This window comes from Leptonotus elevatus, chromosome 5 (genome assembly GCF_054856555.1).
Source record: "Leptonotus elevatus isolate MCC_2025b chromosome 5, RoL_Lele_1.0, whole genome shotgun sequence".
In the NCBI taxonomy this organism is placed as follows: domain Eukaryota; kingdom Metazoa; phylum Chordata; class Actinopteri; order Syngnathiformes; family Syngnathidae; genus Leptonotus; species Leptonotus elevatus.
In genome coordinates this window covers 16,273,034-16,295,480 of record NC_141243.1, presented here as the reverse complement: position 1 = coordinate 16,295,480, position 22,447 = coordinate 16,273,034, and the positions used below count along the sequence as shown (strand labels likewise).

The following is a 22,447-nucleotide window of genomic DNA, read 5'->3' as shown; positions in this document are numbered from 1 at the left end:
ACAAAAGCTGGCATACTTAGGAGCCTTTTTATGGTCTCCATATTACACAGCTCTTTAACATTGAGAGTCTAATTGATTCGTGGCTTCTTTTCTCCTAAAAATCAGGGTTTGGTTTGTTGAAATTTGAGTACAATCATTTTCCAACAGCCTGGCTTTGACGTTTGTGTGAGAGTTTATCTTCTGGTCTTTACAGTTACATTCATCGCACAAACGCTTGTAGAAAACGCAGAATGTCTGGTGAGATAAGATTTGCCCCTAGGGTACCCTGAAATGTGCTGTCATCCCTGGAGCCGTAAGAGACAAACAATCCACCGGCCTGGGCACGGTTTATTTATTGTGCCTTGTTGCTTTGGGCCTGGCAAGTTTGTTTTATGTGTACGTTTTTTTTTTGTATGTTTGTGCAACATGAGACACGCTCAAGTTGCAAACAGATCACGTGATTAATCGCAGGTAACGTGATCGTTTGCTTTTGTTTGCATGTGGAAAGCTGCCATTTCATAAGGTTAAAAGGTAATCAAAGGGTATTTGTGGTTACGAGTACAACAATGTGTGCAGGCTTGTTTTTGTTTTGGTTTCTGGCTTGCTTTTCTACTATTTATACTTTATGACATATACAGTCAATATAATAAAAGTTGCGAAATACAGTAAAGAGTAATCAGGCAGTGATGTCCCTGGGTGTGGAGCTTTTAAATTTGGATGTGGCGAATCTATCATGAGCAATGAGAGACGGGCTACATGGGATCAGCTCAGACTCCCCCCGAGGGCCAAGCATAACTGATTTAAAGCCCGTTCCGAGCTGACATTCCGCTGTAATCCAGCGAGGGCTGAGGAGGAGGTTTTATGTTTGCAGAGATGTTCCAGCAGACGCCTGCCCGTTCAGGGGCGGAGGTTTGTCCCACCGAGTCTAAATCCAGCTTGTTGTTTGTCAATCCACTGACGTGATCGTCACCTCATTGTTCCAGTAGTGACAGAGCGGTGCCAGATTTAATGGCTGAATCTGCTTGACGCCTCATCAGCACTTTGAAACAAATTCCGCAAGTATCATCATCGTCATCATCGCCACTAAAGAGTGAAATGCCTCTTGTGTGTGAGAGGTTGCGAGTAAGCGAGAGCGAGGTTCACCTCTCAAATATATCTTCATCAAACATACAAACTTATGAGCATGATTGTTGAATAGAATTTTGTGGCAGATTGAGATATGAATGGAAAGCTTGTGTAAGTCTGAACATGTCAGAGGCTACAATTGCATGCCTCTCTGACTACCCCCCCCTCCCCAACCCCACCCCCTTCGCTTTCTGTTGCGTTTGCTGCTTAAATCAGACAAAGAAAAGTCAACACAGACATTGTCGTGATGAATAAAAGGGCCTCTCCCTACATAAGCAAATGCTGTTTGTGTGGAGGTGTCTTTTCATCAGGTTGCGCACTCTATTCACCTTGGGACGTGCGTGCGTGTGTGTGAGCGTGCACTCATGCGCGGAGCACGTTTGCGTGTGTGTAAAGTCTGCGAGGGTTACGGGAGGTGGCGATGGCGTGTTCAGGTGAAGCCCTGTGGATACTTTGCAACAGAGGCAACAGTGTCCAGCGCTCACATTCTAACAACCCCCAGTGTTGTATTCCTCCGCTGCAAGTAATCTGGATGCTAGTGTGCAAATATTTTTTCAGCCAAGCACTATGTCAACAGAGCCACCATTTTTGACTGGCTATATAGTTTTTAAAAGATTTTCCCTTCAAAGACAAACACCTCCGTCGGTTTAGTGGCACTGATTAATTAAAAACCAAATGGCAGCAACCACAAAAATGTCACTGCTGGTTTAAAGGCTCGCTCATATTGGATTCAAACCATCCAGTCGTTTTCTATACGGCTTGTCCTCCTTGGGGGTCACGGGCGAGCTGGGGGCGATCCCAGCTAACGAGAGGCACCCCGGACTGGTCGACAGTCGACCACACAAACGTCATTGACGCTCTCATTCATAGCTTTGAGTAATTGTGTCAAGTTTTTGGAATGTGGAAGAAAACCTATCCTAAAGTACCCTATCAGTCATACGAGTGTAAAAATAACTTAAATGATCGGAATATAAAAATGATTGAACACCTGTAACGTTATTGACAAATGCATAATGAGGTGATAGTAAAATCTAAAACCAACAAAATATCAACTATACTATAAATCATATATTTTTTCTTTGCCCTATGACTCCGCTTTAGAACTTCCAATATATATTCTTCTATTCTCTTGCTTTTCTCAAAGTTGAAGTCAACCCTCCCAAAAAATTCTTGACAATGATATGTTCTAATCAGCCCCACTAGTCTAAATGCGGTATTCTGGTTAATATTGTGTTAGTGGAATATGAGTTAAGCAGCAAAATCCAGCAGTTTTCACCAGTATCAGAAGGCGGCCATTTTGCCACTTGCTGTCGAGTGAAAAGCAACCAATCACAGCTCAGCTTCAGAAAACGGATTGGTTGTTGCCTGAGCCCTGAGCAACTGTGATGTCATCTTCAGTCGACGGCAAGTGGCAAAATGGCTGCCCATTAAGATGGATAAAAACGGCTGGATTTTGCTTCATAACTCATATTCCATCAAATTAATATTAATAAGAATGGCATGTTTAAACTAGTGAGGTCACATAAAACATATTATTGTCAAGAAGTATTTAAGGTTGACTTCCCCTTTAGAACCCTTGTTGCGGCTTGTGCTGAAAAAATAAAATGCCAAAGAAAAAGCAAGACAACACAGAGTTGAGCTCTCGTGAGCTATACTAGGGTCTAGGGATGGGCGTGTACCGATACCAGGCATCGGGATCGACGGCCTCTTGTGGCCAGTTTGCAATCAGGAACTCAAAAGTAGAAAAATTGCTGTTAAATACATGCACATTTAAGGAAAAATTATATATTGGTGTATATATAGGTCTTTTTTTTTTATTATCTATCATTTTTTTGGTGGTAGGAATTTGATGTAATCAAAAGTACTGGTGGTATCGGTGACTACGATACTCAAGAATTGAGTACAGTACTTACATCCCTTATCAAACATCCATACTAAGATCTCATGCTGTATACTAACCATCAGCGTGTTGACATGCTTGACCGCAGGTTGAACTAAAAAAAAATTATGCTTCACATGGACATTTTTCTAGAAAATATTGGTCAAATTCCAAACCTCAGAGGTTCCACTGTATTCTATTGTCCTATAACCGAATCCCCATCTCATTTCCCTTACATTACAAATGACCAATCAAGAAATAAAGTTTAATTAGGGCAAAACAAAGTAAATGTAATTATTGTGGTGGTAATTATAGTCAGTATTAATTATTAGTAATACATCCTGTCAAATGCATAAAAGTGCTCACTGAACAACTGTCAGATCAGCAGATGCCATGTCAAGTGACACTTAAATAATACGTTACCTCTGTTGCTTTATACACAACCTGTCTTTCTGGGTTTCATGGGAACATGCGCGAGTTCCTTACTTGTGTGGAAATGGTGTCAATCGTGGTCTGTCTTCTTCCCTTGCGGGTCTGCGAAAAGCAAGCGATAGCGTCAATGTCCTCGCTAGTTCACTACCTAACCACCCGCCCCCCCGCCTGGCATTACAAATTCTGTTTAAAGTGCACTCCGGCTTCTTCAGCGCGGGGCCCATCAGGAGCATCTCAGCACCCTTTGAGGAAAGGATCACCAACATCTCCTCTCTCAAGACGCACACTCCCCATGTTCAGTGACATCAATGAATCCCTTTGATGTAGCAGCATGAATATGTGCGCAAATGTGTTTTTATCGATTGATGTGTTTTTCCCTTCTCGTGTTTGGCTGATGCTAGTACATAGTCTGGGGTTTTTTGGTACATAGTTTTTCCATGTGAACATTTTGCTGAACTTTGTTGTTGGCCAAAGGTGAACATGCTTTCACCTGAGATTGCTCTGTCTTCTACTTTTTATCTCTTATCATAAGTTTGAAATTAGACCACGTATGTCAAATATCTCGAGAAAAGAGACCTCTTCTTACAGTGATGCAAAATATCTCTTAAATAACTCCAATTTATTCCCGTTGGATATTGCACAGTACTTATCTGCACATGTACTGTGTTATCAGCCTTCATTCATAGAGCTAGCCGCGGATGGTCAGTGTGCCGTTTAGCCTTTATGGGACTGACAGTTAAAGGAGGATTCTGAAAACCTCCAGCTGCTAATCATCACTAACCATAGACGAGATGGAGACATGTACGATATATCACGTGATTGACAGTCGTGTCGTTTTTTTTTTTTGTGGTCTGAATCGTTAGCCCTGGTGCAAGAACCAATAGTTCTGTGTACGCTCATTGTTCATTGTTTTGTATTGATTCGTAGACCTTCAATACAATAGCGGAGGAATTTAAAACATGATTTTTTTTTTTTAACTGTATTGCATTCTGTTGTCATTACAAAGTAATGAAATACAATCATCGTTTGAGCTCATCAGATGTTTCCCAAATGCCAGGGCACACAACAGCTGAATTCATTCTTGAGACGTTTATGGTTGATGATACGCATCACTTTAATACAAGCTTAAGTCCGACCGTGCACCGAAACGGACCATCGCAGAACATTTACAGCCTGTGACTCTTCGCCAATGCCGAGAAATACTATTTTTAATTTTTTATAAAGTTCAAGTTGTTTTTCGGAGGGGGTGTGGTGGGAATATTGTGTCTTGCTCTGGACTGTTTATGTAACTCTTACACTATAGTTTAGTTCACATAAAAAATGCTTTCCGTCCATAATTGTACCTTAAACGTTTCACTCCATGCTAATAAAATGTGATTGTACAGCAGGAAGAAAAAGAAAATGCTTTAAACAAGGTTTCATCAGTCTGGTATTCTGAGCAGCTGTTTTCAGTTTAAGCTCTACAGGCAGCAGCAGAAGAGGGAGAGAGAGCAAGCGAGAGAAGGGAGATTGTTGACAAGATGGTGGTGGAGGGAGCAGAAACTCGGGCAGATACGGGTCCTAGTATTCCTTGCCTGTTATCCTGAAGTGGGCCTACTTCCAGACCTTGAGGCACTCACTTATCAGGAGGTTCTTGTCTTCCACCGAGTGCCATGTCCTGCCGTTCCCTCCCACGGCCCAATCAGCAAACAGCAGGAAGCTATCAAGTCACATACATGTCGCATCAGTACTGCTAAGATTTCTATCAGGCCTCATACACTTTTGTTATACACTCTATCCAGTCCACAGAGGGATGGCGAAAGGCCATGTCACACAGTATGTGTTTCATATCAGTGAGGTTGTAGTGGTCATACTAAATTAAGAAGTGAATGGATATCCGTCCAGGATGAGAGTAGTTGACAGCAGCTGCTCTTCATGTTAAACCTATAAATCACTTTTGCTGCTTCCCGCTGAGTTTGTTCCAGCAGTGGTGATGCAACTTATAGCATCCATTGATAGAAATGTCAGGTACAATGCATTATACCTTTATAAAATTGGGAACCAGTCGATCGGTGTTGACTTCTTTAAGTATCTGCGTAAGCGTTGCAAACAGAATGTAAAATGTAAAAAAAACTAAACAAATTATGATAGGCTGCAGTCAGAAGTCATCTTGAGGAAATCTTATGGACTTCGCCAATGTAATGATTACGATATTAAGATAGTGTTAGTATTAGTGTCACACGGTATATTGGTATGGAAAATGTGCAGTAATACCATGCTGTCAAAAATGAAACAATATTCTGTATCTTTACCACCACAGTTCGGCAGATAGCAAACAGTTTTCCATAAATGGTCCTAAGGGTGCTTCCTTTAAGATGCTTATTGTCGCTCCTGTAAAATATGTATTATGTGGAAAGAATGAAAGTCGGACAAGTGTGCTGCGGAGGATGGTAGATTACTTTGTGGCTTGAAATTTACTTTATTGATTTGGCACCTAACACAAAGATAATTAAACATTGCACATTATACTAAAGTACAAACATGTTCTGCTAAACCACATCACTCCATTAAACTGCTAGTTTAGCTTTGTCTGCTAGCTTAATGCTAATCCTGCCAATATATTGCCATAATAATAATAAACGGCACAAAGGGGCTAAGGACAATTAGCATCAATATTAAGTCTTTTAAAAAATTTTTTTTATATAATCTTGGATGTCCATTTATTGTGTTTGCACAATAATTTGGGTTGGAAATAGCCAGGGTGCCTTTTTTCAAGCTATTTACATTAGTCAGTCATTTTGAGCCGGTTGTTTTCTCATCCATCCATTTTCTTCTGCTTATCTGGGTTTGGGACATGAGGGCAAGAGCTTTAACTGGGAAAGCCTGACTTCCCTCTCATCCGCATCAAAAGGAGCCAGATGAGGTTTAGATGCCTCCTCGATGCTTGCATGGTGAGGTGTTCCGGGCACGTTCCACTGGGACGAGGCCTTGGGGACGACCCAGGACACGCTGGAGAGACCAACGCCTCTATTTTCGTAGACAGGCGCACATGCGCTCGGCTTTAGAACTGGCGGATCTTCATTTTCATGCTGGGGCAAGTCGAGTTTGCCGTGCTTGGGAATTTAGCAGACCACGCGGTGCCTTGCTGGTATTCCGGTGGGCCGAGGGCGTTTTCTATTACATGCCCCTGGCGTACCTGACAGTTTGGTGTCGGAAAGTAGACTTTAGACCAGGTGAAACTAGGTCTAAGTTGTGATGCGGGTGGTGTAAAGCAATTTTGGTGGATTTGATCAAAGTGCAGGCAGACAGATTCTGTGCTCTACCGATATGTGTGTTGGATGGCAACATACTACATTCATAAATATATGAAAACAGCATGCTATCTAACCGTCTGTATTATCGCAGAAATTCGTGATTATTATTATTAGTAGTAATAGTAGCAGTATTGTCATCGTTATTATATTTTTAGCCATGGAACAACTGGCGGGTGGGTGTGCGGTTGTGTGCAAGTGGAATTTTGCATTTCCTTCTAAATGTACTTTGCTCATGCTGATGTCCTAAATGGACTTTTGCGAGTCTGTTAAATTCAGCCGGCCGTCAGTGAAATTGTGTCCAGCCAAGATGCATTCTGAGGTGGCCATGGCAGCGTGACACCCCGGTCACCCTGGAGGAAAAATTTCCCACCTCCATGGTGAGGTGGGCTGACTTGTGCGACGCCACGGCTGCTGTTTCTCAGTTGTACTCAGTTTTTTTTATTATTATTATTATTTATTATTGCGAGTCTAAAATCTTGTCTACTTTTTGTCACTAAATTGAGAGATGCTCCAAATTAGACACACAAACGAAAATGTGCCCCTTTTTATACACTGGCGCCTGTCTACGAAAATGGGGCTCATGTCATTCAGATCAAAGTCAAAGTCCGGCCTCATGAATTCCAAGTCAAAGTCAAGTTGAGTCTTTCACAAGTTTCAGCTAAGCAAGTCTCATGTCCTAAAATCAGTGAATTAAATCCGACTAGAGTATGTCTATGTGAGGCTCACGTGCGCATTTGTTGAGTGTACCACAGTATAAGTAAAAAATAAATATAAGATAAATAATAAGTAAAACATAAAATATAATAAACAAAATATAAAATGTGTTGATATTTGGGGAAATATTAAATAAAATAAAATTTTATTGTCACTCAAATAACATGTAACAGATTTGTGAAGAATGTAATTGCAGAGAAACCTTTGACATTTGTGGGGGAGAATGTGTCCTTGATTTGCTGACAATGATTATGCCAATACTAGTTTCATTCTTTTCATACAAGTGTCCCATGAAATTACAATTAATAACGCAACCTCTGGGTGCCCCCTACTTCCGTCACTTACCCTCATAAACTAATTGTAGTTGTTAAGGAGTCACAATGTTCTGGCAAGCATCAAATTAGATTAAAACCAAGCAAAAGCACAAGTCATCCGAAATGTGTAGCAGCCTTATCTCAAGACCGACTTGTGGATCCTGATGGAATAAACGATAGTAACGTCTGATGGACTGCTAGTGAGTGTCACATCTGCCTCAAACACAGGATATCACTCTTTCCTAACCTTATCAGTTTAATTTAAAATGTTGAGGTAATGTTCTTGATTAGTTCTAAGTAAAAACTGTGGTTGAGGAACCTTGTGTTCCGTAGACATAAGACACTGGTGAAATTCCCCTAGTGTCTAACTCAGATGATCCACATGATTTGGTTTCTTTGGAGACATGTGGCATGTTCAGGTTGTACTGTCCGTCGAAAGCGCTCGGATGACTCTCTGTTGACATAATCCCCTGGCCATTTATATGGCTAGACACCAAGTCCTGACAAATGTCGCTGGCTTTTGCCTCAAATTTAGAGTATCTACATCAGGAAGAAAAAAAAGAAGAAGATCTAATCAACCTTATATGACATGGAATGGGCCGAGAAGCCCTTTTGTTTGATTTGTACATAGGTTGGAGGGGCTGGCCATTGGAGATCCCTGAAGCAGGCTTTAGGGGCAGGTCTGATTCTCGTGTGAAATGGGGAGGCTCTATAGCTCTCGGCTGACTTAACTGGGGCTGTATGGGTGTGTTGGCAGGGGGAGCGCCGGCCATGAATAGGTTCTTTGACTACCTCAGACTTGCACTGAAAGGCAGGACAAAAACCCTAGGGCAACGGCTTAGAGCCTCACAGCTGAGCTCCAGAATGCTTGGCCCAGTCTTCCTCCCTCCTTGCCCGATTTAAATACTACAGTGGCTTTCAGCATACTGGAGACGGAGGTTCGCATTCACATGGCTGCACATACGCCACCAACTTTTCTCGCTGTTTTTGTTTACAGTTTACTAATGCCAGAGCTCTAAGATCCAGTCCACAGAACCCCTCCGAGGCGATGGGGGGAAAATGCATCAGCGAGTCTCTTAAAAAGTCAAGATTAGCTTCATGTTGTTCTTATTAGGAGGAATTTATTTTGATACTCCCTAATTGTAGGCATGTGTGTATCACTCACGGTTAACTCTGACTCTGCCTTGTGTCGTTGAGTGTGGAGCATCTAACTCATCTCTACACAAGATGGATGTGCTTATAAGTAAACAAGATTGAATAAGGGTGCCCACCTCCAACAGCCTCATTGTACACATCTATCAAAAACAAAGTCAAATGCCACACATCTTTTCCTGCAACGTTAATGGGGTTGTTGGAGTCCTGAGCAGACACTCTCTCGCCACAGAGTGTCTAGTTTCAGATGTCACTCAGAGCTTTGTTTGCCCCCCAGGGTGAAGGGTTAGAGGCCAAGGTTCAGGGCCAGTTGGCTGAGTGGCCACAAAAGCCCAGGCTATCCACGCTACATCCGATCCCTTCTTCCACACCAGCCTTCTCCCACAATGACGGGATCAGCTTGCAACATTTGCCTTTTCTTATTATAATTGAGAATTCATTTCACTTATGTTACAATGTAATAAGGATAGCGTTTCACAATGAGGTCAGAAATCTGGTTTGGATTTTGGCCGGGATATTTTAGAGTGTAAACCTGCACAATGTGTTGCGCTTCCTTGTCGGGAATAATTCTGGAACTTTTCGCCGTCCGGCTACTGTGCCGATCCAATAGTAATTTTGAAAACATACATTAATCTGAGCATCAGTACCCAAAGACTGAGTCTCTCTTTTTTGGTCAGGCTACATTTTAGTCAACTCCACTTGGGCAAACGTTCACACCGGGTAATGAAAAAAGGGCTCACGTTTCCTTTGTTTAAAACACCTCTGGAAGTTTGGGAGCACATAACCTCACCCTCATCAGCCCCCACCCACGATCTCAACTTTTCCCTGCCCCGCCACCACCCAAACATGTCCTCCAGCCAGGTTTATTATGCCGTTTCACGCAGACCAAAATTGCAGCTGCATGGAGAACAATCTGGAGCACATTAGCACCGGCACTGTGATTTATAAATTGTTTCTCAGGCCATAAATCCCTGCTGTAATTGTGCGCAAGCACCCCTCTCCTCCTCCGGTCACTCCCCCTTCACTCTCGCTCTCTCTCTTTCCCAGTGTCTCGCTCAGAACAACTTACAGTTCTTGGGCTTACTCTAATTGTTTGCAGCAGTGTGCAGTTTGGACTGAGAAGTTTGTTCAATTGTGGCACAGATGTGAGGGTTCAGAAAAAGCTCTCCAAGAAAGAGAAACTTTCCTATTTGCATTCTGTTCATGAACTTTGAGAGTGAGAGTTTTGTTGTTATGCTAAAATAACAACATTTAAGTGGTCGTGTGTTCGCGCTTTGCATTCCTGGATTCTGTGTAATTGTAAGAGGACTCTCCTGAGCAAAGTCTGCAGAAATCTGATAGTTAGAGCATAATCACCTTGAGGTTCTAATTACAGTAGATCGTAATAAAACTGAAGGAGAGCAACAGCTGTATACATTGTTGAAAATGTCAAGTTCAGCCTTGTGTGCTAAATGGTGACTTATGGAGCGAGAATAATAATAATAATAATGCATCGGATTTATAAAGTGCTTTTCTATCTAATCAGATACTCAAAGACGCTACACAATGGATAGAGTATTCATGCACTTACACATTCACACTGCGGTGGCGGCAAGCTACTTAAGTAGCCACAGCTGCCCTGGGGCAGGCTGACGGAAGCGTGGCTGCCAGTGTGCGCCTATGGCCCCTCCGACCGCCACCAAACATTCGCATCTTCCATACACCAGTGTGACTAGCACTGGAGGCAATGTGTGTGAAGTGCCTTGCCCAAGGACACAACGACTTGGAGAGAGCGGGGATCGAACAGCCAACCTTCTGGTTACTGAACGGCCATCTCTACACCCTGAGCCGCGACCGCCACAAAAGAGAAGGAAACCAACTACTTTATTTAGCGCGGTGACATAAATATAATGACTTATTGAACATAGAAAGATGAAAGCGGAAATGACGTCTATTTGCGTAATGACATTGTCCGTCCGTCGCGCTTTCGAACGAGGTATTCCAATAGAGCACAATGGCCATGTATACACTGTAAACACTCAAGCATGGAAAGATATGATCCTAAATGCTTCATAAACTGAAATTTTGACCTTAACCGAAATATTGACCGCATATAAATGTAGTCATTTACATTGAAACTCTGAACTGATTTGAATTGATCACAACCATCTGCCAGTATGAGGTGAATTTTCTTACATCAACAGATACATTATTCATAGACGACGAGGAGTCTTTGTTTTTATCTAGTCTGATGAAACCAAATCAAGTTTCCAACTGGAAAATGTTTGCATTGTAAAATATTAAAACAAGCCAGGTTCAAATGTATAGCCATACATCACTAGGTCATGATTCCATCCTCAATGCCGTAGGAACAGCATGATGAAAATGAAGCCTCCAAATTGCAAGCAGGGACTTTTAACAAATGTTTGAGATTTAAAAATACTTGGCTGCAATCCAGCTCCCACTGCAGTCTGCTGACAATACGCATAGCTAACCCTGGGGAATGTCATGGTAGTAGGTCGGGTTCTGTCTCGTACTGTGCAAGGATGAATCTACATGATCAGAAACATTTCTTGTTCAGGTAGTAACGTAGCGTGTATCAAACAACTTCAGGCCAAAACATTTTGTTTGCAATTATTTGTCTAATTTAATTAGAACTGGAAAGGTGGCATGTGACCAAATGATTTTGCTTGCAGCTTCCTTGACGATGATTTTCTTAAACATATTTTCCCATCACCTGGGCCAAAGTATTTCAAAATGCACAAATTCCCATGAGAGGACAAGGTGGCAGAGCATACTTGTGGCATGTGAATGTGTGTGTGTTCGAGTGGGACAGAGCTGGCGTGCAGGTGGTGAACAGGCAGACAGGAGAGTCAGAGTGGGTTTAACAGTGGGGTGTTAGGGATGTCAGGTAGTAAAATGTGAGATGAGGCAGGGCCCAGAAGTCTGTGGGCCTGGAGATTTGTGCTCGTGTTCGCAGAGCAAACACAGGAGGCATCTGCAGGCAGCTGTATGTGTGTGTGGTGGTGGTGGGGGAGGGGGGTGGGGGGCTCACACTCGGGACAGGGGGTGGGGGTGGCTTGGGGAAGCTGGGTGGTGTTAGGTGGTGGTGAGGAGTGGAGGGAAAGGGGGCATGGGGGTGGACCAGTAGAGTGAACACAATCAGCCCTCTGTTTTCATAAGACTTGTGGTATGTGCGAGCAGAAACAAATGTGTTTAATTTAGTCACTTAAAAAAAAAAAAACTCCTTTGCCTTCGCTCCACGTACTTCTACCCACTTCACTGCTTCAAACTTCTTCGCTGCCTTGTCTGTCTGTGCAACTCTTTTTAAGGAAGTTTATTTAAAAGAAGAGCCAAGAAAAATCGCTTACTGTCCCCCATCTGAGAAAAGCAAGATGGCGGTGGAGGCTTGCGGAGTAATCGTGCCGTGCTATTCGCCCTGTTATTGTGAGGAGGCTTATCATTACCTCTAATGCCTTGGCAGGAAATTCTGCATTATATCAGTCTGGGTTCAAGTATAAATGAAAGGTTCTCACTTTTGTGCCACTGGCGTCGACCTGGAGGTGCGCACTCATACCGTATTCTAAGTCGGGCTTTGCTATAAACCTCCAGCCGAGTGCTTCTAACCACGTTGTGTTCTGGACTTAATTATATAGACGTTTACGGCTGTGAATTTCAATGAAATAAGCCTACTCCCTGGACAATAAAAAGTTGTGTTCCTGTGCAACTGGACAAACAATAGCACAGGATACAAAACGTGACGAAACCTCCGACACGATCCCTTCTTGACATGAGAGCATGCTGACACTGAGCAGAGGTGCCAGTGACAATTGAAAACAGATCTCCAAGGTATAAGAAACCACATAACTAACTTCTTGTAATTGACTTGAACAGCTTTACACCCGCCTCTCTGTCTTTATGAGTTGGCCTCGCTCCTACCAGATGCATAATTATGTTCTGGTGTGTTTAATTATACAGTTAACGCTACATGACCTGCTGTTGTACTCCCTAGCACAATAACTCACTTATTCATCACTTTAACCACAGGTAAAGAACTTTCTGCAATTATATGCGATTAAAATGACCTGAAAGTCCGCTAGTTAGGGTGGCTACATGGTATAAAAGCACATGTGAGTTAACACTCTAAGGCTGTGGATACAGGAAGCAATAACTCAGGACCGCGTCATGCAAAAGGAAGGGAGGAAAAAAAGCCATGCAAAAGTTGCTTGACTTGCAAAAATTCTAACACTCTGGGTTAGAATATTAAAGAAGCTCTATTGGGGGTGGGTTTATCTTGGCCTTGTATTTAGTTCATGCTGTTTTATTACTGAAACTACAGTAAATTCACTCCCAGGACTTTTCAAATAAACCCAGCTTGTGGGCCAGTTACATACAAAATATGCATGAGTCAGTCACACATTTTTAACTATGACGCCGTTGTTCGCAAGCATGATTTTTCTCCAAATATTCTGAACAAATCCGAAAATGTATTCTCTTTCGACAGAGGTGCAGGCGTATCGATTGTAATCATTTTAGAAATCTTGGAAAAACATTGAAGCGGCGTTGTTAGGACCTCCCTGACGCTGCTTCCACTCCTCACTCTCCTCTCTCCCTCTTTGCACTAATAGTTCTTTTGTGTACAAGAGCATGTTAAGAGGCCAATGAGCCTGGCCTTAATAGGCCATGTTACCATAGAAACCACCGCACTCTGGATGTCTGACCTTTGACCCATTTTTTTTTTTTTTTTTTACTGGCTGTGAATAAGAGTGCGGGACGACCAAGCAGGTCACAATAGAAGCCTGGCAAACCGAGGGAGTGTCCCTGACATAGTCACTTAACTTCATTCCTCAGTAGGCTAATGGGCACTTCAAATGTGGTAGGCATTAGCAGGATGCTATCTTCAACACAGAACCGTGAGCTTTACGGGGTTCATATGAAAAGACGCTGTGCTTCTTAAGGAAGTAACTGAAATAAGTGGCAAAAATAGGCAATGCGGTAGCAAAAATGCCCTTAAAAAAGGAGTGAAAGAGACATGATGCTTATCTTGAAGAAAAGGCTTACTTTTTACTCCGCCTTCTAAATATGTTTGTTGTTTCTCTCTTTTTGTACCCTCTTTGTAGTTAGCCTTAATAAATGGCTTCCTCCTTCACTAATCTACTTACTTCATGGTGATGGGATAAGAAGGTCTGGTGGCCATTCAAAATTTTCCTTTGCCCAAGAGGGCTTTGCAGGTCTGACCAGCTGAGCTGCTTGTCGTTTCCCCGTCAATTACTCACTAATTAGCACAATGACTGCAGAGGTTTGCTTAAGAATTGTCAATGTAATTGCCTCTAATGTTGGCAAACAATGAGTTTAATGCAAACTTGGAGACAAGGCGGGGGGCTACTTATCACAGTCCCTTTGTTCTGAAAGCTTTAATTGTGTTTCATGCATAGATCATGTTGAGGTGTCAATAGCCCCGCATAAGCAGGTGATATCAGCAGAGCAAACCAGGGAGGGACTGTTGTGTCGGGGCCTGACAGGGCTATTGTCTGGAGCTGCTGTTCATATGGGCAGGGGATGGTAATTAACACCTCAGTCAAAAGAGCAAGCTGTGTGGCCCATTTGTTTGCTGTTGGGGGCTAAAAGAAAACAATGGGGAGGGGTTCTCCACACAGTAGGTGATTGACATTATCTGCTGGAGCGATCCGTGGAGGCATTCCTGCTGCTATGCTATTCACTACAAGTTAGGCGAAGCCATTTCACAAGCGTGAGGCCTCGTCTGAGCCGCCCCTTTGCACACATTCACAGTTTTATTTGCTCTTTGACTTTGTCTGATTGGATTTGAGCTGCACGCGGCTAAAGTGATCCAACTCCCATTGTAGTTTTGTTTAGAATTTTTGATTAAATTCCAAAGATATTCAGTTTTTCGGATTGTGTCCTGTTTCTGAAATATGAGGTTAGTTGCTTGTATAGTTCTGGATTTTTTTTCCTGTCCCTTTGGCAGAGTTTGTGACTTAGTTTGACAGCAAATGTCCAGACATCTGTCTCATTTCCACACTGTGATGTTGGCCTGAAGTATGGCACCACACACTTCACAGATGACAAAGACTTTTGGCTGTGCTTTCCAGCACACTGAGAGCAGTGTAACAATTAGAACCCTACTCTGGCAGGCCACTTGCCCCAGAGCATATGTCATATTCACTCTTCAAAAAGCCAAAGGGTAGCAGTTCCAGTTTGGAAAAATTCTGCGGCATCTTTGCCACCTTTGTTGCATCTGGGTCCTGTGAAAGTAGCACATTGACTGATGTTTATTCTGAGCATTGGAGGCGGCAAGCAAGGCTGGAAGACAATTAAAGAATTGTAAAACTGGATCGGCTAAACATCACTTAGCCACACATTTCTTTCAGTTGTCTGTCAGAGTCTTTGTAATAGTGCTTCCAAATTTCAAGCTGAACCAGATATGTCTATGGACCAGAACCATGACCATACGTCTGTTCCAGTTGTATTAAAATAAAATGAAGCCGACGAGAAGAGGCGCTATTTTGAAACCGACAGACAGAGGTGGACATTCCGTCAGTCCGTCATTCATCAACAAAACAGGCGTCCGTCAGTGACAGACTGAGAGGTTCTTCAGTACTTGACACGGTTAGTGACGATTACAATGACGGACGACAACCCACTTCTGTATCAGTTGCTTAGTCTGTCATTTTTACAAAGGTTCTCACTCGTCGGCAAAACGGGCGTCCGTCAGTACCTACTAGGTTGTCATTGATTTCAAATTACATATGCACACTGGTGGTCTCAAAATGTATAACAATTAGGGATGGGTGAGTACCGATACCAGGTATTGGTATTGGGCCAATACCAGGCCACATTTCATGGTATTGGTACTTGCGATGGATATTATCGGCCCCCGCTCTTGTGGCCATTTTTCGGTCAGGAACTGTCAGAAAGACTGGGGGGAACGAAAGTTTTGTTCCGTCTCGTTCGTTTTCTGTGTGTCTCCTTATGAGGTAACACTTGTTCATTTCATTACTTCCGACAGCGCCATTTCGGCCACTTCTACTAAGAAGTAAGTACTCTTGTTGTGAGTAATATCACCTGTATCTGTGGTTCAATGTGTGTTATAAATGTTTGTAGGTCACATAATTTTGCCGTGTTTAATTGCCTCGTTTACGTTTGCCGTGCGCTTCATTGCTTCGTGAATGTCGTTGATCTGCGGTGCTAAAAATAGAAAAGTGCCGTTTACTGCCCTCACAGATGCTAATTGCAGTTCTTTTACGTACTACATGTAACAACAGGAAATGGAAATACAGAGCAGCCTTCCAAATTAAAAGCATGAATTTCAAAACAAGATATAATTAAACATTACCCACTAAACAGCTTGAGGAATCCTTAACATGGTAGATATTACAAAATTACATGAAGCGCTATTGTATTGAATTGAATTCTTTAAACTTCACTATATTCCTTAAAAATTTGTTGTACAACCACATATTTTGATTGGGACTTTTTTTCTTTCCACTGAATTTTTTGCTTCATCTTATTTATCAATTCTTTTGAAATTCATTTTATTGTGTGCTCTGTGCAAAATGACTTTTATGAGCAAACTGAAAAAATATAATTGCCATTAATTTAATTCAATTTTAAGGACATTTGCTGTAAAAAAATTTTTTTAATTGTCTGTCATTGTTTTTTTTGGGGGGGGGGTATGTATCATAAGTACTAATGGTATCGGCACTTGGCATCGGTATCAGTGAGTATTGAAGATTTGAGTATCGGTATCGGTCTAAAAAAAAAGTGATGTTATCGAGTTTATTCATTTGCCCAAAAGTTTTTGCTCATAATTCCTAGCCATTTGTTTTCTAAAACAACTCCCCTTACGCAGTCACGCCCCCCCGCTCATGTTTGTGAGTGGCAATCTGCGGCAGTTTGTATCCCAGGCCCAGCAGCTAATGTGACAGTGAGCAACTAGGAAGTGAGTGTTGCTCCATTGGGTGTGCTGGCAATTAAAAGAAAGGTAGGTGCTGTGAAAAAAGGGGCCTCAGGGCACGTTCCTCATTCTTGGCAGAAAACTGTCAAAAATGGATGGATTGGGTAGGAGAGTCATAGTGGGCAGGGCTGTGCTGAACCAAATGCTCACAATAGCACTTGTTTCATTTGTGGAAGGCCTCATGATTGACATAGATTAGATGTAGAAAACTGCATTGTTTTGGATTTTATCCCCACAGTGCGGCATTCATTAGGCACCATGCACACAGTGGCAGAAAGTTTCAATAGTGAGCTAGCAGTCTGTAAAAGCAACTGCCTCCTGACAGTTGTATGGGCCCATTAGTTGGAACCCACAATTCAGCCTCACGCAGAATAGTGAAAATGAAGAGGGCTGATGTCAAGAAATTCCCCTCTTTTTTTTTTCCGAAGAGAAAAAGGGTCCCCTTCCCCCTGGCCCGGTACTCTGTTGGACCCCAGCTGTCAGGAAACAATACCCTCCGCCTGCTCGACAAACTCATTCCTGAAAAAGTTTTTTTCCCTCTTGTCCCTTTTCCCCCTCTGCTATAATGTCTTTTCCATTTTTAACCCACAGCCATCCAAGCTTCCTTCCTCCTTACAAACCGGAGTGATGAATGGTGTTTTAAAAATCCAAACGTGAAAGCATGAGTCCTCCAGAATGCTTGTTTGTCATCATTTATCTTGCACCATTTTTTGAAAATGGGACAAAGGTTTTCAGTTGTATATTTCTTTTTCTTTTTTTCTCGTTTTTACAAGTACTGCCATCAAGTGTCATATTTAATCCATCTTTAAGCAGTTTTTGTATTAGTGGAGATCAGCCTGCCGGTGAACGGAGATTCATTAGCACAATGCCATGTGAATAAATGACAGTGGTGTAATAAGCTGGAATCCAGAGCTTATGATACACGTCCAAAAGAAGCAAATGAAAAAACCTTGATACACTTTATCTCTCTTTTTGAGATAGACACGTTTGAGCAACAATCATTTGAAATTGTCCAAAGGTGGAAAAAAAAAACAGCACATGCATGACAAACTGCTGTACGCGACATTTAAAGTGATTCATAAACCAGATGGCCGAGACGTGCGTTTCGAAATCTGGCTTCATGCTAACTCGATTGCTGGAGGACAAAAAATGTTGAACTTGTTGCATTGCGCTATAAATCAAAAGAGAGGGGAAAACTTGACTATAGCTCTGTTTTCTGGGGCCAGTAGGTGAGTGCTACTGAACGCAAATAATTACACAACCTTGTGATAACTGTGAAACATGTATGAAAAATAGTGATACAAAAGGTGGGACAAAAGGCCAAATCAATTGAGTCAGTCTGCGTCAACTCTGCAACCCAACCTTTCGTAGCACTTTTGTTGGGGCTTCCTTCCAGCTGTCTCTTCTCACCCGCAATGCGATGGGCACCCACAGCTGGCCACTCATTTTTACTTTAGCAAAAGGTGTGGCCGCTAAAGTTGAGTCAGAAGCCACAATGCATTAATGCAGCAAATCATATACTGATGTATGCTAGTCTTGCTATATGCCTTGTGCTGTTATTTCAACTTGCTATTATGCCTTTTTCCCCACAGTATCTGCAGATGAAATGGCCTCTCTTGGACGTCCCCGGCTCTGCAGGACTCAAAGATTCCCGTTCTCCAACACCAGGCCATTTAGTGAGTGCACAAAAACACTATAACACAGCCGCTGTCAAGTAAATACCTTAATTGAAATATTTTAGTCAGCGTTGCCTGTTTCACAAACTGTTTTACACATTTGTGAAGCGTTTGTGTTGATGTGTGCTTCTGAGAGAGAGAGAGAGTTTTGTTTGACAAAAAAGTGTTCCATGACTTGAAGGGGAAGAAAGTCAAAAATTTGCCGCAGGATGATTTATGAAAAAAAAAAAAATCCCATAAAACAAAGTCTGCCTGAGTATACGTTCTCAGTATACTGAGGAATCGCTCCTTCCTGCATGTTTGGTACTAATAAGACGTTTCCTCCAGACTACATCCTGAAAACGTTAATTAATATATCAAACCAATCATGCAAGTTTATAGGAAGAATCCATTTACAGTGACGAAAATAATTGCTTAAATCAAACTATCACCATAATGTGGTTACTCCCAATAACAGAGTTATAGTCTGCATTTAAATCTTCTTGGTTTACATCCCTCCACATTCATTTCTAAACAGCTGCAGCACCCGGGGGCAAACTGCTGACTTCTTTGTCTGTCAATATGGCAATAATTCAGTTTCTTCCATAAAACTTTCAAGTGTGACGCTCTGTGCCCGTCTTAAACTTCCCCACACAGGTGTAAACCTGTAGACCTCTTCGTGTCCCACTGCAGTTAGATTATGCGCGGTATCAGCAGACCCGTTTGGTTTGTGTTTGGGCTGTGACATGCGGGAATGAAAACATTAACATTTTTTTATTGGCTTAACTTTGCGTGACGTTCTTGGCATCGATCAACATCCTCACCTGTTTGATTGCATTGATAAAGAGGTCATGCCAGGCACCACATGGAAAAGAGTCACACTGAAGCAAAGAAGCCGTTGTGACTCAGCCGCTTGACCTTAGATATCCTTTCTAGACATGCTTGCTGAGTTTGTGGTCAATTTGCTGCCTCTCATAATCGCTGCGGTGCACATGACAAAGTCCTTATCGAGCGCATTGAATGGGGAACTGTTGTGGATGGGGTGGTGTTGGCCCGTGGGAATCTAACACTGACTACTCTCACTTGAACACAATGACAGATATTTTATTAGAAAAAAGTCCTGACCTGCCAGTGACCCAGATGAATTTTCTTTGACACTTAGAGCCGCTTTTGCAATGTTGTTGTGTGTTGCTCAGTCAGTTTATTTATTTATTTTAATAAAAATGAGATTAACAATTAAACTTTGGGACTTTAGGGGGGGCTTTTGGTGATATGAATATATCAATTTATTAATTAAAGCAATAGAAAAGTTTAACAAAGAAAATATTTCAGAAAATAATCTAAAAAAAAAGTAAAAAGTAAGGGTGAACGATTATGTATTGGGCAGACACCTGGCTTTATTTTAAGGTATTGGTGTTTGTGATGGCGGCCGATACCAGAATAGCAGCGGAGCCGGAACGCACACGCATGCGGTGTAAACCTGGGGGTAGCCGTTTTATGATCAGAAAGTAGAAATAGAAAGAATAGAAAATTGCCATTAATTTCATGCAATTTTAAGGAAAAACCTATATTTGGATATATAGATCTTTCTTTAAAATTATTTGTTGTTGGGTTTTTTTTGGGGGGGGGGGTAAATGTTATATATCTTAAGTACTAAGTAGTATTGGTATTTGGTATCTATGACTACTCAAGACTTGAGTACTTGTACTGATATTGGTCTGGAAAAAATCGAACATCCCTAGGAAAAAGGCAAATTTTGGTTCTCATATCAACATTTTTAAAGGCGTATTTTATCATTATACTGAAACAGATATACTGTATTTTTTTACTATTTTGCTTATTTAAAGGAGTACATGTATTTTCCAATAAAAAAAAAAGAAGATTTGTTCTATTTGTTAAAATTGGCATTATGATTTGACAGTAGTACATGCAAAATATTGTATGATCTGTGAAAAAAAAATCAGCCAGCATGGACCGTATACATTGCGACATATTCAGAATTTCCGGGAGAAAGATTATACAGCGTAAAAGTTTCTGGCCTCCGCATGTTTCAAGCTACTGGGGATGCCATCTAGAAGAAATGTGTGAAAATGTGGGTTTGTGCACTAGGTAAATGTATATTGAATAGTTTGGTGTTGGTCCATTTCAAGGGGGAAATGTCCTCAAATGTTACGACTTTTTTAAGATGAGGCGATAGCTCCTCCAGCCAACTCGCGTGTGCAGGTCGCTATGTTCAGTGATGAAAGTCATCTTTTCATTTTAACATGTATACCGGTAAGAAGTAGTCAATGAACAAAGTAGAGTACATAGGCCTACACACGGACCTGCAGTACTGTGAAACTGCGAATGGCTCATTGAATCATATGTTGATTCATTGATCACTTCGCTGATAAGTGGGATAACTGCAGAAATTAGAAAGGTAATGTGTCATTTACAGATAACTTGATGTAATTACAGCAGACAGCAAGTATACTTTGAACATTTCGATGCTATCATTGCTATTACTGTGTTAGCCTAGCAAGCGGAAGTTAGCATGCTGCTTCACCTCAAATGTGGAACAGCTGCATGCATAGAGTCCATTTGATATACAAGAAACCAGAACGCATGGTGAAAAACAACCAATCAGAACTGAAGGGTTGACTTAGAGGTGTCAATCATTTGACTAAATGGTTGTTTTTCCTTGGGCATGGTGGTTTCTTGTATGTAAAATTAGAGGCACAAGACGGGGTGGCTGTAGTGCCCCCCCCCCATTCCCATATTTATCATGTCTTAGTGTGAAGTCATAATTAATGTTTTTCCGATACCGTTTTTTTGGCCCCCGATTCCGATACCCAGCTTTGCAGTATTGGTCGATGCCGATACCATGCCGATACCTAAGTTGTTGTTTTTTCTCAACATGAAAAAGCTTTCCTGCCATCAGAGCAACCCTAGTCATAATGATTTTAACTAGTTTGACAAATTGCCAACTCAGCCTTCAATTATTTATGAGACATATCAAATAGTAGAATCAAAATGTATAACTCACAATACCGGAGCTCGAAAATAATGCCATGTAATTCAAATGTATTACTATTTTACGACGCTAATCTAATCTCCTATTCAAAGGCCATATAAAAAGATTAAGTTTTTAAATAATTCAATTTAATTATACGGTAAATGAGATCTAATTCAGAATAAAGGAAGGGAAAGAGGAAGAATTCACTATGGGTTACTGTATTTGGTGACCAGCGGATCACCTGATGTATGGTGGTAAACATGCTAATGTTGGCTACCCTCGGTACAGAGGAGTGAAAGTGTCCACTTTGGGCCAGGAGCCCTTTTTCCCCTCTGGTGTCGAGCTGCTGCGAGGGAGCAAGGTTGATTATGTGCTCATTACTCCAGCTGAGGAGAGTGGGTGTAGGAGGGTAGCGGCAGGCTGTCTCCCCAAGCCTGCAGGCTCCCAATGGCCCCCAACTCGGCACTAATGAGAGCAAGGGGAACGGGTGGGCATCCACAGGGGTCCAAGGATTACTGCCCAGGGCGAAAAGGGAGTGGGAGAGAGACCCAAGGAGAGGATGAGGATACACCAGTTACTGACATTATACTCTTTTCCTAACATGGCGTGCATTTTCGTCTTCTTCTTATAATCCACAATAAAGGACTTCAATCATCGTTCTTAATTTTGTTGGAGGTACTGAAACCCACCGGTTACCTCTGCGCATTCACCGAACCCTTCTTTATTGACAAAATATGTTTGTTTTTTCAAAATAAAGACATAGGTTGGTTTTACTGGTGAACTAAATTAACAGGGAATTGAATCCTTGAATTCAGCAAGTGTTGTGCTGTTGTATTCCCCATTTTCCTGCATCATAAGGAAGTGTTCCTTTACTTTTGTGAGACAGCTAGTTGAGCTGGACTGAATTGCTCAACTCAACTATATTTATAAAGCACTTTAAAACCAACCACCGCTG

The 22,447-nt window shown here is 41.8% G+C and overlaps 1 protein-coding gene across 1 annotated transcript in view; it reads left to right on the top strand.

Annotated features, from left to right (window-relative positions):
- Positions 1-22,447, top strand: part of tcf7l1b (transcription factor 7 like 1b) — a 36,743-nt gene that overhangs the window by 2,609 nt on the left and 11,687 nt on the right. The window contains exon 4 of the mRNA XM_086076658.1: positions 18,435-18,518. Within this exon, the coding sequence (XP_085932784.1) occupies positions 18,435-18,518 (84 nt within the window). The remainder of the gene's footprint in view (positions 1-18,434; positions 18,519-22,447) is intronic.